The 18,169-nt window shown below is 52.2% G+C and overlaps 1 protein-coding gene across 2 annotated transcripts; it reads right to left on the bottom strand.

The window, feature by feature from the left end:
• Nucleotides 1-8,225: 8,225 nt before the first annotated feature.
• On the bottom strand, nt 8,226-12,674 carry PPP1R3B (protein phosphatase 1 regulatory subunit 3B). 2 transcript variants are annotated; one of them, XM_075500515.1, is made up of 2 exons: nt 12,618-12,674; nt 8,226-9,607 (listed from the first exon to the last, which is right to left on the bottom strand). In XM_075500515.1, the coding sequence occupies exons 1-2, from the start codon at nt 12,629-12,631 to the stop codon at nt 8,716-8,718; spliced, it is 906 nt and encodes a 301-aa protein (XP_075356630.1). In that variant the 5' UTR covers nt 12,632-12,674; the 3' UTR covers nt 8,226-8,715. The 2 variants fall into 2 exon arrangements, with proteins under 2 accessions (XP_075356630.1, XP_075356631.1); XM_075500516.1 differs by lacking the exon at nt 12,618-12,674 and adding an exon at nt 12,217-12,549.
• Between the last annotated feature and the right edge of the window lie 5,495 nt (nt 12,675-18,169).

Below are 18,169 nucleotides of genomic sequence, written 5' to 3'. Positions count from 1 at the left end.
CTCCAAAGTGATCCCGAGTAGCCAGCTGGAGCCATCTCACATGGTGCCCAGCCCCAAGACAGCCTTGGCTTCTGAGGGTCCTAAGCAGCCTCAGACTGTCATGGCTTTCCCAGGTCTCAGAGCGGGCCACCAAGTCATGTGTGCAGTGCCTGTATTTGTTGAGGTAAGTGGCTAAATACTAAATTCAGTATGATGCAGATAAGTAAGGACAAAAGCTTTTTGTACTGAACTGTTAATAAATACTCAATTTTAGACTAAACCAGGATACCTATTAGCAGAAATAATACTCACAAGACAGCTTGCCTGAACAAAAGCCATGTTTCCTTGCCGTAACACCAAAACTAAAAACAAAAAAGGAAAATAACTAAAATGCTCAGTCATCCTGCTATTAACCCCCAGTGAGTGCATCCCTGCTGGCTTTATGGCTCACTGTTTACCAGCACTGGGCTGTTATTGCAGGGCATTTAGAAGCACTGAAAAGATTTGTGTATAGATTCATTGGTTGTCTAAGAAATCTTGTTGACCACCAACTTAAAAGTTAGTGCGTGTCTGCTATAATTGCTTGCACAGCTATAAAGCATTCAAGTGATAATTGTTCTGGGCTCTGAAGCAAAGTTCTTCTCCTGCAGAAGCCACCGCGGAGGAGTGGAGGGTTCAACAGATTTATTTATTTTTAGTTTGCCTCCTATTGTGACTTGATCTGCTTGGAGACAGCTTCTTGGAGAAAGTAAAGCTGGGCTGTGACAGTCCTCAGCCCAAGAGGGAAACCTGTTCCAGCATCTCCTACCCCGGTGCTCAAGTGTGCTGTTGAGTGAGGGTGGAAGGAGCCACTCACGGTCTTTGTCACCACATCACCTATAGCTACCCTGAACCCCGCCGTCAAGGACACATTCAGCTGAGCTCATAGGTGAAGAAACACTCTGCATTTCTGATGGCCACCCAGATGCCAATAAATCACAGAAGTAGGGAAATGCAGGGGACGCAACACCTGCCAGGTGTCCAGGGGAACACTGTGTGAAAGGGGAATGGTCGTAAAACCCTGAGTGGGGCTGGAGAGGGCTATTATATTTCTTCCTGTAAAAGTGCCTGTCTCCATAGTGCTGGAGTGTCACCACACAAACAGTGAGGAATTACACCCCTGCTGATAATGCTCCAGTTTTGTTCTGGCAGGGACCATAAAGATGGAAAGCAGGTACACGAGATCATGAGTTCCCTACTGCTGAATATTGAGTGCTGGGAAGGAAACTGGGGTCTGGTTTGCTCAGATTGACCTTGATGGGTATCGTTGGAAGGTGGGCTGTAGGTCAATTTAGGTCTTCCGCTCTTGGCAGCAGCGTTTTCCAGCAATTGTATTGGGAATATGGCTCTACCCTTTACTGCAGGATGCCTTGGGGGATGGCAGGTACCCTGCTGTATGCAAATGGAAGCTGCTCCCTTGCCCTAAACTACACATGGGTTAGGACTTGCCAGCCCTGAAATATTTTTGTCCTGTGGCTACTTACCTTGTCCCCTTACATCCACACGTCCTCAATCTGGCCAGGAGCTGGAACAAACAAGGTGCTTTGGCAAGACTGCAAAATTGCTCAGAGCTCCTTTGATTCCTGAGGACCGTGTCTTTTCCCCAGGAGAGCAGTGCAGCCCTGGGACAGGGCGCAGAGATGTGGTGGCATCTCCATCACTGAGGTCATCAGCATCCACATGGATGAGGCCTTGAGAGACCTCAGCTAGCTGTGAGAGTGGTCCTGCTTGGAGCACACATCTAGAGATCTCTTCCCACTTGAACGTGTTTTGGATTCATTAAATATAAAGACATCACCATGTCCAAGACAATGCCACTCAAGAAGACTCCCACACCAGAAATAGCTGGAAGCTATAAAACATTTATGGAGGTATCCTGAACATTTCACACTCTTCTTATGCTCTTTTGAGCGTAGTTCTCCTGGGTTATGAAGTTTGAGCCCTCCCTCCCCCCCGAGACTACATAGCAGCATCGGAGCAGAGAGATCTGTGACTAATGCATGGGCTGGAAGGGCTTGCCCATATCCCTGTTCCAGGAGCCAAAGTACTTAACTTGGTGACTGCTCTGACTTATCTGTACCAAAGGAACATGCCAGCTCCAATTATTTTTCAACAAAGACACCATTTTTCTTTTTTTAAAGCCTTGTGTAAATGTCAATAACAAGTCTTTAAAGACAGCTAGCTGTCTGGCACGGTACCCCTCCAAGGGGGAGGATAAAGGCAGGCTAGGCAGCTTCTCTGGCTGCAGCGCGGCAGAACCTTGCTGGGCCAGAGCAGCTGGTTTGAAGCTTAGCTCCATCAAAAAGCAACAAGGACATAAATACGTTTTATTGCAATAGTTTAGAGCCAGCCGAACTGCCCAGTAGGAGCAAGTCTGTGGAAATACCAGGGGAGTTTGGGACCATCGCAACCCACCCCATGCTGCTGGCTTTATGGCAAAGCTCTGCGCTGTTCCCAGGGGCGCGGGGTGCTCTCGGAGAGCTGTGTCCTTAGCGCAGCTCCTCCCGCTGCACACAAGCGCCCTTCCCGCCCCCAGACCGCACACAAGCTTGCGGAAGACATTGCGAAACCAAGCTTACGCTTGAGTTTGGCGATGGCCACGCTGGCAGTGGTGGAAACAGCACCATGTGTGTAAGAGAGAAGAGAAAAGGGCAATGCCCTGCTGTAGAGCGCAAGGGAGACACTACAGAGCACCAGCAAGCCCCGTGGTACGCGTGGAAAAGGAAGCACCGTTTATCCCTTGCCTTCCGGACAAGAGACATGCCCCCCAAAGACCTCTTAGTGAGGCTCATTTGTTGACAGTTTGTGGAGGGGAAACCAAAGAAGAAATGCTGACTGCTGTTGGGAAATGACGCGCTCCGTCTTCCTCCCCTCTTACACTCCTGCTGCCCTCTGTTAGCAAGGCAAACACCTCTTCCACAGGTCACCCTCCGCTTTGAGTGCCTGTAAGAGCTACGTTTAACACCAAAGAAAAATTCGCTCCAGCAGCAAAGTACTATCTGGATGCAGTTACACTCCCAGGGTTTGGCAGAGACATTTTTCCTACCCTCTGCATCTTACCCTGCTGTGGGCAGTTTTTCACCAGAGCATCCCCCATGCGGAGTCTGGCCTGGCAAACATCTGAAGCAAGACTGAGGGGTGCTCATACAGCATCTGTACAGAGACACACACAGACAGCCGGCTGAACCATCCTCATTGGGTTTTAAAGCAGTCGGCCTCTTGGCTTTCCTACATTTTTGCTCATCGCCTCCCCACGTTCAGGCTCATGTGTCTCAGCCGTAGCTCTGCTCAGTTAGCAACAGAGCCTGTTGCTGTTGACTGGTGCTCAGTTAGCCACAGAGCCTCACTTTCTGATTAAGCAGGGCCATGAGCTAAGTATGTGTTGAAACCTGAACTCAAGGATCTTCTTCAATACGTGAGCAGCCTCAAAGAGTGAACTTTTTCAGCCCGTCCCCAGCCCTGCTCTGGAAGCTGGACAAGGCTGGGGACAAGTCTGGCAGCCCCTATTCCCCAGCAAGGACCCTCTTAGCAAGCACGAGAACAGGAAGAGAGCAGCAAAGTCTCACCTGTGCTCTTCCTGGGGTGCTTGGATCTACTTTTAACAAACTTCTTAAACAGTTCTTGTTTGACCCTGTTCTGCCAGGATGCGGGTGCATAGAGCCCACATCCTGCCTTTGTCACTGCATCCAGAACTTGCAATCGGCTAGTGTGCTCTAGCTGAGGCTGCCGTGGTGGCAGTGGCTCAGCGGAGCTGCTCCCCTGTAGGACAGCATCCCTGGGCCGCTGGGAGACTGCGCTTGGCAAATGGAGTTGGATGTGGACCAGGGGAACACCTGCCCCCCTCCCCGTTACAGAGCTGTCCACGGAGCACAGACTTAGGAAACCCAAACCTCCAAACACCTCAGCCGAGATCAACAAGACATCCCAGCTTAATTACCTCTGCCAAGAGGCCACACCAAACCCCCTCAGGATACAGAGGTTTGGGAACCTCAGAGCAAAGGCTGGGGGGGAATGCCAGGAGCACTCTAAGAAATCTTTGTGTATTAAACAGTGCACAATCACACCTGCCACCAAGGGCTTTATAAATGCAGTAATTGCAACGTCTGTATCCTCTAGCAAGTAACACCTGCGCATTAGGAGAGAAACCCAAGAGCTCTCTTGGCCCTTCTAATGCTCGCACATCTCCTCAGCTGCCCTGGATGTCAGCAGGCTTAGCCTGGACTTCCTTATCTCTCAAACAGAAACCGTCATCACAGGGGGTTTTCAGCCACAAAACTGTTACAGGAAATGACTGACTGCAGTCGTCTCGCTCATGAGCTTGGGCCAGTGCTCGGATGTGAAAGCAGCCCTGGCCAAGCCACCGGAATCACCTGGGGATGTGCTGGGCCAGGGGGAGGGGCACAAATAGCTTTTAAAAATATTTATTCCCCCCCCCCGCAACCAGAAAAACAATCAGATGGCCTTTTAAGAGATCTGTGTTGTGTGTTTGATTAAAAGAACAGTAGTAAAAAAGAAAAAATATCTGAAGCACTTTTAATGGTGCTTAACAGCAGTTGGTTAGATGTAGAGGTGACAAAGAATTTGGGGAGAAAAAGGAGTAGCAAATGGTTGCCAAGAAAGTGAAGCCCTTTGCCTTATGCTACTTCTCATGGCATAACTGCTGTCAGGCAGGGGATTACCTGCAGGGTTTCTCTTACACACCTGCATGTTAAAAATCACACACACATAACTTCCCCCCCCTCAGCCTGTGCTGTTCCCCTGCCCAGGACCCAAGCACTCCTACCGCAGAGCAGCTCTCAGCTGCCTTTGGGCAGATCTGCCACCCCTGGAAGAATCCCACCACAAAGGCAACACCAGAAGGGCCTCTGGGCCCAAACAGCGGTGGGTGACAGCCCACACAGGCTCCCCTGAGCCACGGGGGAGGAAAACATCACAGACCAGCAAGAACCACCATGCAATACCCCTTTTTCCCAGGTGCATGCAGATCCCGTACTCCTCTGTCAAGGGGAGCAGCTTCACGACGTGGTGGAAGAGCTTGCACCCCACTGTAGCAGCATACTTGGTTTTGCGATGCAAACACTGGGGAGAAACCCAAGAAACCAAAAGCTTTACCTTACCCAGCTGCTGCAGAAAGCAAAACACCCTGGAAAGATAGTTCATCTGATGAAAGCAAGAGACTCAAAAATAGCCACGGTCAGAAGTGGCTCAGTTTTATTTCTGTACAGAGCAAAGGCTAAGCACACCCTCTGCGAGGCTTTGGAGCAAGATGGGAAGTACTGCCTGCATAGCCCACACCAAGACTGTGCTTGCCCTCCTCCCCTCCCCCCAGCTTTCCTTCTTGCATTACCCCGAAGTGGCAAAAGCCACCCAACTCAGTAGCTGATTGTGTGAAATTAACTCCTTCAGGGCATCACCAAGACCTGGTCTTTGTGCCCAAAGCCAAGCCAAATCCTGACACTAGCCCTGGCTGGCATTTACACCAGAGTTGTTCCCTTTCTGCAAAGGGGCATGTTTCCTGCCAGCGCTTTTTATTGCGGTGACAACAGGAACAACCAGTTTGAGGTGAAGAAGGGTCTAACTTTCACTTGATCCTGGTATTAGAAAAGAGCCTGACCCTCCTACTGCAACCCCTCTCCTAGCATCCATCACACCCCAGTATCCAGGCAGAGAGACAGCACTGATCCCAGATCAAGCCAGGTGGGGGGAAGGACTGAGACTGACCTGAAATAAATGCAGAAAAACCCGAAAAGGCTGTGCCTGCACTCTTTCACTGCTTGCAGTGCCAGAGTAGCTCAGGAACAGTGGTTAGTGGAAAAACTTCAGAGCACGGAGACAAGGGCCTGGCTCCTCTCCTCCTTCCCGTGGCTGCAGAGGCTCTGGAAGCATTTGTGTCGGCAGGAAGGCAGCAGGAATAGGCAGCTCTTTCCTGTTTCAGGCAGCGGAGTCCACTGCGGACGTGTGCTCCTCCCTGGCAATGGCCGCTTGCAGGAAGCTGGTCCCGTGTCCAAATCACCTCCCCAGCCCCATGGGTGTTTAAATAAGAAGGCAGCAAGATACGCAGCCAACATTTTGTTCCACCTTTATTTTAACAATCAGATAAAAACAGAACCATAGTTTTAAAAGAGTCATTACATGGCAATTATAAAGTGCATTTTCCACTTGAATGTTGTGTACAAAAATATCTTTTAAAAACAAACATGCAAAACACCCCACAAGGCACTTCCAGGCACAGAGCGAGGAGAGCAACCCCTCACTTATGTTCACATTGGCAATGGAAAAAGGGAAAAGGGGAAAGGCCACAAGTAGTATTTTTAAACCACTGTTGGTCAAATAGTCAGCTCCCAGCCTAGCTTTTACTTATGGCATTGCTCTTCTAGCTTATCTTCCATGTTCCTCCCTAAGCACTCCCCATCCACAGCCTGAAAACAAACAGGCCCACAAGGAGATACCACCATCCACAGCACCCCAGACATACATGCCTTGTTTCGGCCCACAAACAGCTCTCCATAGGCATGACAGCATGCCAGGAGAACATGACTTTTCTACAGTCAGTGTCTTACAGCATTAACACCATACACTAAATGAAAAAAAAAAAAAATCAGTGTCACTCAAGACTTGTTTAAGTTTAAAACTGTGTTCAAGCCAAGCTAGGCAACGGTCCCTTCAAGAGAGACCAGATGCAGGTTATAAGGGCTGACTCAGGAAGCTGCTTGAACAGAGGAACCAAGCCTGATGAGCTCTGGGCTAGCAAGTAGATTTACCACCTGGACTAAGTGATAGAGCACAGTGATGACATGCATTGATGTTGGGTTTTGAAAAAGCAGCAGTTGAAGGTTAGCTATTCTTCCTGCAAGCTCTTCTTGCCCCTTTCAGCATCCAACAGTGATCATAGTATCCCTTCTAGGTTAGGGTAAAACAGCTTGTAAGTATTTTATACAGTAGTCTCCAGAATTAAAAGCTAGGTTTAAAAAGGTAAGTAGTCTAGCCCATTGCTTCTCTCCAGCCCATCCATAGGCTGTTATAGGCACCCAAAAATTATATAAAGCTTATGTACTAGAAAAAGTAAGATTCCCTCTATTTCTACAAACTATTCGGCACTCTCCCTTTGAGCTGAGGGATTAAGTTATTCTGCTCAACTAGCAGGCAAGCAGCTTTGTGAGGCTCGCTGGCACTGCACAAGCTGGCCACCTCACCTCAGCGCAGGCCCAGAAGACGAGCCACCTCTTGGAAGAGAGGGATGGCTCACATCAGTGATTTGTTTCACATCCAGGGGTGGTGTCAGGATAACCCCACATCTCACGCTCCTCACAGCTAGTTCTCTGCACAGGTGGGGTGAGCTGCTTCTTATGACCACAGAGATACAAAGTTTGGGCGTTTACAGGTTGAAATGGCAGCTACTGCTACGACAGCAAGGGAAGCCCAGCATGTTGATGTTCACCCCGTATAGCCACAGCATCCTCACATGTGAGCAGTGCCATGCCATTAGCTGCCAAGCAGTCCATGGCACAGAGCAACAAACCATTAGGAGATCTTTTTTTAAAAGCAACGTCATTTCCAAAGCCTGCTTATCCCAAAGCATTGCTGGGATCGCATGTACCACCCCTTTCTCAGTAAAGGCGCTCCCACCACAGTAGGTACGCAACAGTCACCTTCTTATAACCGGACACAGCAAAGAGGAGCTGTGTGGCCCGTTTGCGTTTAGCTCCTGTGACACCCGAGCACAGCCTCCTGCACAGGACTCGGGGCCCCAGCTGGACAAAACCCTGTTTTACAGTCCACAGGTGGAAGAACTGCATTTTCAGGGCCCAGCATGGCCAACAGCTGATCAGATGTCCACCAAGGGGAAAAAGCATCATTGATCACTTGTGATTAAAGCAAACAGGAAGGTTTTGAAGAAGGCAGTCAAGGCTGTCAACCCACGGCTGTGTACAAGCCCCACACAGCTACAGCTAATCTCTATTTTTGGTAACACTAAGGGTATAATGAGTTTTTCAAGATCAGCTGATAAAACAACTGGTGACTAAGCATATCAGATCCTCTCCCACAGGCACATACGTCTCCTAAAATGGCAGGCTGTAGGGCCACATTTCCTGTCATCACAGTTGCGTTTTCATTTCCAAAACACCCTTTCTGCCTCCGGCAGGAAGAACCTCACACTACAAGGACACGTGCAAGGAGGGGACTCCATTCCCCACAAGCCAACGACTCCGTTCCCCAACAGGCAGGGGCCAGCTTTGCAAGGAGAACCCTGCAGCTGAAGTACAGCCAACTAAAAATTAATACTAGAACATATTTTGAAAAAGCCTTTTAACACTAGGCAAGCAATACAAACCAGCCACCACTACATAGCTTGGACAGACGATCTAAGTACTGTAGTGTTTCCCTGGAGACTAGCAGCTTTATAGAAGAGGAAGGAGTAGCAGCACTGAAGAGACATGAGCAACAGCTCCTGGTCCTTTGAGCATCTGGAGAGCCAGTTATCTGAGCTGAGGCAGGGAAGGCAGCCCTTTACGCCAGAGATGCTTCCCTGACTGTAAGCCCACTGCCAGCAGAGCACATCTGGTTTTGCTGGGAGGCTTATGCAGAGCTACATGGAGCCATACTTCTTCCACCTTTCCATACGCCTCGCATTCAGACCAGCTCCCAGGCCTGTGGACACGCCAGTAACAGTTAGTCAATCAGGACTTCGTCCTTGGGTCAATAGTAAGGCCCTAGCTTCTCGTAGCCTGAATAGCTGGGCCACTCGGGAAAGAGGCCGTAGGAGCACCGAGGGCTCCCGAACTGGTCAAAGGCACTGCCAAAGTCAGGGCCCTGTGGGGGGCGGACAGCTTCCTGGGCAGACTTCAGTTCTGACCGTATGATCCTGTAATTCGTGCCCCTGTTGCTGTCCCAGTACACCTTCCCGTTGCACTCAAAGGAGATGGCAAACTCGACTCTTTCGTGGGATTGAATTCCCTCGGGCAAGCTGATGTCAAAGGAAAACGTGTCCCGATCTGACCCTCCATACGTATCCTTGACATACTGGCACGGGTGATCTACAAAGTTTTTCCAGGTGTCAAACGTCATCCTGATCTTCACAGTCTTTTCAAAAGCGAGGTTCTTCACCTTCACTGTTCCCACAATGGATCGCTCCTTTAGCGTACAGTTTTCAAGGCAGACACAGTCTGCCTGGAGGCGGTTTCTGAAGTCCAGGTAGTCCATAGAGGGCTGAACAAAATCCAGGACAAAGCTGTCCCTCTCCACTGTTGTCAGGCCCACAATGTTGTCTATCAGCTCGGTGATGTTGAAAGGAATATCTAGTGGATCGTCAAACTCCGAGAACACCTTCACCATCGTCAGAGCGAAGCCTCTGCTATCTGCAAACGACACCCTCTTCTTCACTTTGCTGTGTGTGAAGGAGTTTGCTGCCTCTTCTGGTCCATTCAGCGCAGTCTTGCTACTCAGCTGGATGCAGGGCCGCAACGGCTTGCTTGGCTTTGGAGCAATTTTGCAGGCACACTTCTCTCTCCGCAAGGGTGAAGAGCATAGGTATAGCTGCATTGCTACATCCACAGCCATTGCTTGTTTGTGAGGAAAATAGTCTAATACTCTGGAAGATGAGAAGAAGGGTCAGTTGACATTAGAACAGCATTTTAACGTGGCTTTTGTCAGACAATGCTACACCATTTCCCCCCAGCCATCCCAAAGAAGCTTGCTTCCATCAACCCCACAAGTCCCTCAAGCTGAATTAAAGGCAGGTACTTGCACGCTGTGATTTACAGGCACAGAGACATGCTACAGCAGAAGTGGCAGGACAAGAGCCTGTTGTGCCCCGAACAAGATCTCTTCCAATTGCTACAGGGACAGAGTCACCATTTGAAGACACACGCAGGCATCGCCCTACTAGGCTAGCAATAACAGGCTCCAGAGCATTTCTGACCCAAAGCAAAACCCATGGCTCAGTCCTGCTGATGTCCACACAAAATCCAGAAATTATCAAATTCCAATGCTACATAAAACAGTATTCCTGCTGCGCTCTCCTCCCTCCAGGAGAGGCTCTCCCCAGGACATGGGATACTTTTGTAGAAGCAGGAATGGTTTGTCACAAGGTGCTGTACGCAACTGACCTCACCTTTCATAAAACCCCAGATGTCTGGTATTTTTAGAGGCTAAAAAGCACTCGCTTGGTTGATCTCGTTTGGTTGATAGTTTGCTCATCACCGTCTCCCAGAACTGCTCTGTCTAAAATGCCTGCAAGTGGTATTGTAAGGATAGCAACAGTATGATACAGCAGCAGGGTAGAGACTTAGCTGACATTGCTCCACACCTATAGAGGAGCCGCCTTCTTCCCTTTACTGCACTTTAAAACAGATGTCAGCTCAGGTGTTACCTCCAGCACAGAGTTCGCACCTCAAGCCTCCACAGCCCTTGCGCTGAGCCCCTGGGAAACACCCATATAGCCACAGGGCTCTGTCAAACACAACTCACCTACTCAAGGTTGACCAAGCCTTTGGAAACAAGTCCTTCTCCCAGAAGGCACAGGCCATGTGCCCTCCACCACAGCCTCTCCTCCTCCAGCATCCAGCCCGTTCCTCTCTGTGCACCCACTCTAGGGCAGCTCCCACCCAGCACCTTGCCAGATGTAGCCCTGGAGTTGCCTCCACAGCCAGGCGGCTCCCAGAACATCAAACCTATCACTCCTGCCCTTACACGGAGGTTAGGCTGGATGCTTTTGGCAGACTCTTTGGCCTGGCTCTGGATAAACCGCTGGACAGATTTATCGCACACATCCCCCTGAAGTCAACTGCATTGCAGCTGACCTTAAACACAGACTATTCCCTTAATAAAAATCCCCTGTTTGGCTGCAGGCCAGGCGCCAAAGCTGCTCCCACCACACAGAGTGGGACGAGCCAGCAGCAGTAGCAGCGGCCACCAGCCATGTGACACGGCAGAGCTCCGGCTGCCAAAGCCACGCACAGCCAGCTCTAGTACTTGATTGCTGCCCCCGTGCCAAGAAAAAGCGAGAGCTACACTCTCCAATTCAGTGCTTTAACTCCCCACCCTGCAACACCAACAGAGCAGCTCTGAGCAGGCTTTCACAGCATCCATTCAGCAAGGGCATCTGTTTATTCAGAGCACATGTGCCAAGGCTTGCTTCCCAACACACCCACCAGCTAGCTCCTTCTGCATTGCCTCCTTCCAGCTCAAGGGCAGCTGTACAAGACAGACAGCAGATCCACCTGTCTGCTAGCACCGTTCTGCTCACCTCTGCCTGGTTTTGCCAAGTTTTTATTCACGCACACTTTATATAGGTCATTTCCTCCTTTAAATTAATGCAGCCTCCAATGCTGCTCTCTTACTTGGGCCAGTTTCATCCACATTGCATCTTTTCCCAGGGAAATTTATGCAGCTGAATTCCCATAACTGCTGAGAAGTCAGGTTTCTTAATAAGCCTTGGTTATTCACAATTTTTAGAATGAAGAGGCATGAAATATCCAGCCTAGTTTGCATTACTTGGAGCTTTTTTCTAAGCTAAGAACTATAGTAAGAGCTTTTCGTACCTACTATTAGGCTGAGCTTCGTGCTTTTACAAACTGTCTTTTCAGCTCATTTGATACCCCAGACATCTCTTTCTGCACTTGAGAGCCTGCTGATGCCCAACTCACAGCCAACAGAGGAAGGTTTCCCTTTTGGGGCCAGCATTGGCTGTCTTGAACTTCAGATGCTTTGAAGGTGAGAGCAGGGGAATAATTTTGAGAGCTGATGCAGGAAAGGGAGCTCTAGGAAGCAAGCGGTGCAAGGCAGGCAGCCCTAGCAGGTACAGGGGCTGATTCCTTTCCCCCTCCTGTCAGAAGGAAGACAGACTAGATTCTGCCTCTAGACATCTTCCCACAGCTTCACCCTCTCCAGAAGAGGATGTCACCGCTCACTCTTCCCTCCTCTATTTCTAGGAAGGAGAAGCAAGTCAGAGCAAAGGAGTTATTTACACCTACATTTACCAAAACCCTTCGATTGCCCCCATTCTGCTTCCAGCACCGCTTGTGAATAGGCAACCCTCTTGCAGAGGGCTCGACGTGCAGCAGCGGCTATGCCAGAAGTTTTTAGACGTGACACACTGCCGGACGAAGCAGCGCTCGGGTTTTCTGCCCTCTTCTCCTCTCCGATTCAGGAAAGGCCGAGCTGTTCCGAGGGCACAGCCCAGTTCTCATAGGCATTTACCTGAGGTCCGGGCGATACGTTCACCCCGCTACCGCCCGTCCCTCTTGCAAACAAACGCAGCGCTGCAAACCCGAGCCAAGACATGCCGCCCAGCCCCACCGGAGCTCCGGGACGCCCCGGCGAGCCCGGCGCTACCGCTCCCGGCTCACCGGGGGAGCTACAGGAGCCAAGCCTGGAGGATCCCGTCCCCCCGGTAGCAGCACCGCGGCGGGGAGCGCTGGTGCCGCTCCCGCGCACCCGAGGGAGCTGCGACGCCGCACCAGGGAGCACGGCAAGCACTCGGGGAAGCCAAACGGCAGCGGGGCAGGACGCGCCCACCGGCGGCGGTGGCGGCGGTGGCGGCAGTAGCGGCGGTAGCAGCGGCAGCCGCAGGGAGGACGCGAGGCCCGGCGGGACCGTACCTGGTGCACTGCATGAGGCCGGTCGCGGCACCCCCAGCTCAGCCCGGGCAGCGCCGGACCCGGCGCCTTAAGACCGCCCGCCCGCGCCGCCCCGCCCCGCCCGCCCGGCCAGCCCGCGCCGCAGCCAATGAGCGCGCCCCGAGCGCGGCGGGGGGCCAATAGGCTGCCGGGCGCCCGGCACGCGAAGGGGCGGGGGCGGGGCGGGCGGCCGGGCGGCTGCTGCGGCTGCTGAGGAGCCGGGAGCGGGGCAGCGCGCTCGCCCTGGCAGCAGCGGCGGAGCTGGGGGGCAGCACTTCCCAGCGCCTTCAAACCTAAGGGACCCTCTCCCTTGTGGAGGGATCTTGCTAAGTCAGCCGCTCCGCCTTTCCCCGAGCAGGGCGAGCTTGTTTTGGCAGAAGGTACAAGCTCTGCGTCAGGCCTCGGATGCTCCCGGTCCCTCGCCGTCCTGCGGCAACACACGGCTCCTGTGCCACGGTGCCGTCCCTGCTTGTCCAGAAGGGCAGAATGGGGCTTTGTGAACATCCACAAATAAGCAGATAAGGGCTAAACCTATAGGAACTGTGTTCTTGAGGCAGGAAAGCCTTTTCGGGCACTGATCTCAGCTGGGCTGGCCCAGGGTGCTCGGGTGCTCAGGGACGGGTGGGGAGGAGGGTTACTCACACATCCACGTCTTGTGACCGCAGTACCGGCTGGCACTGGGTAGAAATCTCCAGAGGGTACTCCAAAATCCTCTTTCCAGACAATATTTATGGTTTGGAGTGGAAAATATGACTTTCTTATAGAGGTGACTTACGGCAGGAGAAAACACCCGTGGGGCCCAGCTGGTACAGAGACCCGTCCCACAGGAGTCTCTATCTGGGCACACGCGCAGAGCTGGGAAGGTGCTACCGACACCCTGAAAACATCTGTCGGGCGAGTCGGTGCTCTGGCATAGACCCCTGCTGCTTTGCAGGGCCAAGGGGTCTTCCCAGCTGCCCTCCTGCTGCCAGTTCCCACCTCTGCTTCCGGGGCTGCTCCTGAGCCTGCGTCGGCACAGAGCCCGACGTCCTCACCGATGCAAAGGTGTACACGGAGCTGGTTGCTCTGGCAGGGAAGCGGCTGCTTTGGGGACGAATGCTGCCTCCATGGGCAAGCAGCGGAGGTTGTAAAGCCTGCTACAAGGTGGGGATGGTGCATCTACCTTCTCCCCATGCAACAGTGGGGATAATAGTATTTGCCTCTTTTTGTGCCACATCTGGCCTCTAACTGCACAGCTGCGAGCAATGCTGTTCTCTCTCGCCTCCCTTACAGAGCACAAAAGCAGGATTGAAGTGTCAACATTTGTTTTCAATTAACTTGTGGAAACACACAGAGCTATTGTTAAAGCCAGAGACTTCCTGCTGGAAGCTGCCATTTCATAAACTTATTACTCTGCAAGGCAAAAGGGTTTTGTTGAGGGGGAAAAAAACCCACATTGTTTTTTGTTTTAAAAACCCTTTTTAGATAAAGGCAGTGAAAAGATTTAAAGTTGGGGAGAGAGAGATGAAAGATGTATCTACTGCCGGAGTCTTGCAGACTTACAGCAATATTTTATGTGCCAAGGGTATGGTGGGATTTCAGCACGTGCTACTTAGTGACAGGGTTTACAGCAGGGATGAGGGGAACCACGTTCAGATTTGCCCGGGAGCAATAGACAGAGACCCAATAAGGTGGTCACGGCCCATGGGCCCTCTCCACTGCTGCCTCCCCTTCTCCAGGCAGGGCCACCGCAGCCTGGCTCAGCATCGCTGATCTTGGGACACCAGAGAGATTCAGGTGGAAGCAGTGAGTTTAATGGGATGAGTCCAAAAACCAGGAGGCTCCAACCTGACTTACACTTGTTGCTCTGCTCTGCTCTGCTCTGCTGCAGGTTTCTCCTGCGCGTTGCTGGCTGATCAGCACTGTGGAGGTTCCAAGGGAGGTGTTGGTTAGCCTCTGAGCTGTAGGGGTTTTGGCTAGCCAGTCCCCAGCACTGGAGAAGGAATGCATGCGAGGTGGCTTAGGGCGTGTTTCTGCCCCACGATATAAGCCCTGTTTGCCATGAGTGGGACAGAGTGTTTCACAACTGCTGGTTGGTGTTTGCCCACAAAGCAAAGGTAGGTGGAAGTAGGGGCAGGGCGTTGTGGCGGGCTGTGGACACAGACTGTTATCTTTGGGGAGCTGAGATAGTGGCTATATTTAGCTCTGTGCTAGGCCCTTGCACAGTGGTCTTTGTGATTTCCCCACAGCTTTCCACCCCTCCTGCCTTGCTGAGGGATGAGGAAGAGCTTGCTCCCTGGCATGGGAAAGAGGCTCCAGGGGTGTTTCTCCCTGGGGGAGCGTTACGGAACCGGTCCCATCCATGTCGGACATCTCTGGAAGGAGGGTCCCACTTTCCCATCAGGTCTCACCTGGGGTTTGTTCCTGGTTTGGCTGGAGAATTTACCCCAGGGCACCCGGGGACAGGACGTGGTGGCTTCCACACCCCTGGGGTGCAGCCCCGCTGACTTGCTGCGGGAGAGGAGGCAGAGCTTCTCCGTCCCTCCTGTGGGGCAGCTCCCCTTCCCCTCCCACAGTCCCTCAAGTGCCACCTCTACCAGCAGGCTTGAGCAGGTCCTTGGGGACCCTTCCTGATCCTGCCACCTCCTCTGGTGCTCTGCTAGAGGCACGGGTGAATGGAGCATCTCCTCCCTGTTGGGAACCAGCAGGCTGCTGCGATGGCTCGGCCACCCAGCAGCTGGCCGCCGGGCAGCCCCGGCAGGGGAGGGGAGCGGGGCTGGGGATATTGTGCAACATGTCCACACCGCAGCAGGCTGCGGGGTCAAGGCTCAAGGGCGAATGTTGTAAACCGGTGGAGCTGCTGATGTAACAGCGCTGCCCAGGGAGCTGCGCCAGGGCTGCCACCATGGTGCACCCCATCCCACACCTCATGCCCTCTTCCAAATCAGCAGCCCCCTCCTGCTACCTTGTTCTCCCCACCATCCCGGCTGCCATCCCCCATCGCTGCTGATGGACACAGGGGCTCCTGCACCTCCGCACCCGACTGCGGCCCCAGCCCAGCCCAGGAAGCACGGCTGGGGGGAGGTCTCCATCCCTGGCTGCTGGAAGTCCTCGGGGCGGTGGCGAAGGTGCCACGCTCCTTGTGCTCGCCGCAGCAGCCTGCGGAGGCAGACGGTGCCCGCCGTGGTGGTGCAGCTGATGCTGTTGCAATGTTGGCGCTTGCCAGCAATTTCCAAATCGTCAGTGCTGAGAAACTGCTGCTGCCTTTGAGCCAGGCCGCAATGCTTGCACCAAGCAGAGGAGGGGTTTTGTTAAAGTCCACCTGCCTGTGACAAGGCTATGAGGATAACTCTGAAGTAATTTTAATCAGATGTTGCCTCATATCAAAATGCGAAGGGAGAAACTAATTTTGGAGTAATTTTTGTCGTTGAGGGCATGTGGTCAGGGAGGAAAGCCTGCCTGAAACAGAAGAGGCTATTTTGGGCAGCACTGGGGCACAGCGGGAGAGGCAGCCAGGCCAGTGCAGCGCCCCAGGAGCGGTGGCAGTCGGCAGCATGACGTGCCATCCTCCAGAAAGGACATATCCGTGGCTGAGCTGGGTGTCTGTCTGGCTATCAGTCCTCCCTTGTCCCTTCTCGACGTACCGGTGAGTTTCTGCCACACCTGACAGGGGGTGGGAAGCTTACAGACCCCTTTTAAGTTTTGTGAGAATCAAAGGCTGGTGGGGAGAGACCCAGAGAGTATCCTCACCGAGCAAAAGTGGAGAGGGGCTTGGCTGCAGTGGCCTGCTGGCCAGTCGGTGTCTGCACCAGCTGGCCAGCCAGCACTGACAGCACCTTGGCCAGCTTAGCACGTTATGGGGCTGGTCTTGGAGCGGTGGAGAAAGCTGGGATAACAAAAGTGGGAAAGGGACAGCATGACAGAAATCTGTAGGAGACAAGGCTTCTCTCGCTCTACAATTCACCAGTCAACTTGGTCTTAGCTGCAACTGCATGCTGAGGTCTGATATGTGTTGCTTGCGAGCTCCTGTGGTCCCAGGCCCCTGTCCAGCTCCTGTAGGGTCACAGCAAACACAGCACCACCAAAGAAAAGACTTGAGAAGTCCTGTCGGGTGATGGGATTCCTCTTTTTTATTTCCATAGGTCTCAAACTCCTGTGGCCATCCCAGGAAATTAAGCAAAGAGCATTCAATGTGCCCCAGTATCAAAGGAAATCCCGCTCTCGGTAAAGGCTCTTGACTGCACTTTGGGGAGCTGTGCTCCAAGGCAGAGGCCCTGCTGCTTCTCCTGGCTCTCTCCAGAAATGAGGAGTTACTTCAGTTCATTGGCTGCAGGCCCGGGGTAGGATATTTACTTTGGCATGGCTCCCTTTGGATCTCGTACGCGCCCATGGTCAAACACCCAAGGAACATGTACTCTGCCCTGCTGAAGACCATGGCACCTTCCCTTCCAGCCCAACGTGCACAGAGAAGGTAGTGTGGGGCCATATGCAAAGCCTGGCCTGGTACTGTGTGTTGTAGAAAAAGACTGGGTAGTATAAAACTATGGTTCTTAATAATAAAAATGCCCAGCAAGAGAGACCATGAAAATCCTTGCAAAAAGGGATATTACGGTGGAGGGAATGAATGCAAATAAGTTACTACAAATGCCTTAAGGAAAGCTGCTACCCAGAGAGAAAAAGGGAATGGGCTTCCAGCAAAGGAAGAGCCCAAAGGGCAGCACAAGGAGACAAAATGACAGTAGAGCAACCAAATGACAGGCAGGCAGGAACAACAAAGAGGTAAGTCCTTGGCGAGGCCTACAACGTGCTTGTCAAAAATGTTATAGCGGTGCTAAGGTGAGGCACTATATGCAGGGTACCAGCTTAAAACATCCTCTTCCCCAGAGACTGGGACCCAAGAGTGGGCGAGCCCCTCCAAGAAGAGAAGGGTACCTCCTGCTTTCTCAACATCTACGATGTTCTTTTCAGAAAGCTGCTCCAAGACCTTGCCTTCATGCAGTCTACAGATTTCATTCCCATCAATGAAGTCCTGGAAAAATCATAGCAAAAGAAAGGAGGTTGCTTGTCTGCCCCAAGATTGCACAAAGCAGTGCAACAACTGTGTACTTGTCCTTACTTTTTTTTCTTGAGAACATCCCTTGCCCTAGTGAATGTGCACTGCAGAGATATCTGGCTTGACCTCCCAGAAAATTTTCTTTGTTACACTTCAGTTGATGCAGAGAATCACAGTGGCTTTCCATCCCTTCTGCTGCTTGCTTGAACCCAGGAGTACCTGGTTGTGCAGATAGAACGTGTTAAAAAAAAAATTGTCTGTAAGCAGTACATGCCCTCCTACATGAAGGGAGCAGGGAGCATAAAGACACAGCCTGGACTAGAACCTCAAATCGTCCAAATTCCCCGTGTGCTCTTGCAGGAGAGGGACAGCAAGGGCTGGGCTGGAGCGGTGAGAGTATTAAAAGGAATCGGGGCTATTTCCATCGATACACTAATGCGATTGCAGAGACAGAGGGAGGCTCAGCTCCTCTCAGGCAGGCTGAATCAGTCCAGCTGCACTG

This window comes from Mycteria americana, chromosome 4 (genome assembly GCF_035582795.1).
Source record: "Mycteria americana isolate JAX WOST 10 ecotype Jacksonville Zoo and Gardens chromosome 4, USCA_MyAme_1.0, whole genome shotgun sequence".
NCBI classification, from domain to species: domain Eukaryota; kingdom Metazoa; phylum Chordata; class Aves; order Ciconiiformes; family Ciconiidae; genus Mycteria; species Mycteria americana.
Note: the sequence above shows the minus strand (reverse complement) of the source record. Positions and strands in the feature narration are given on the sequence as shown.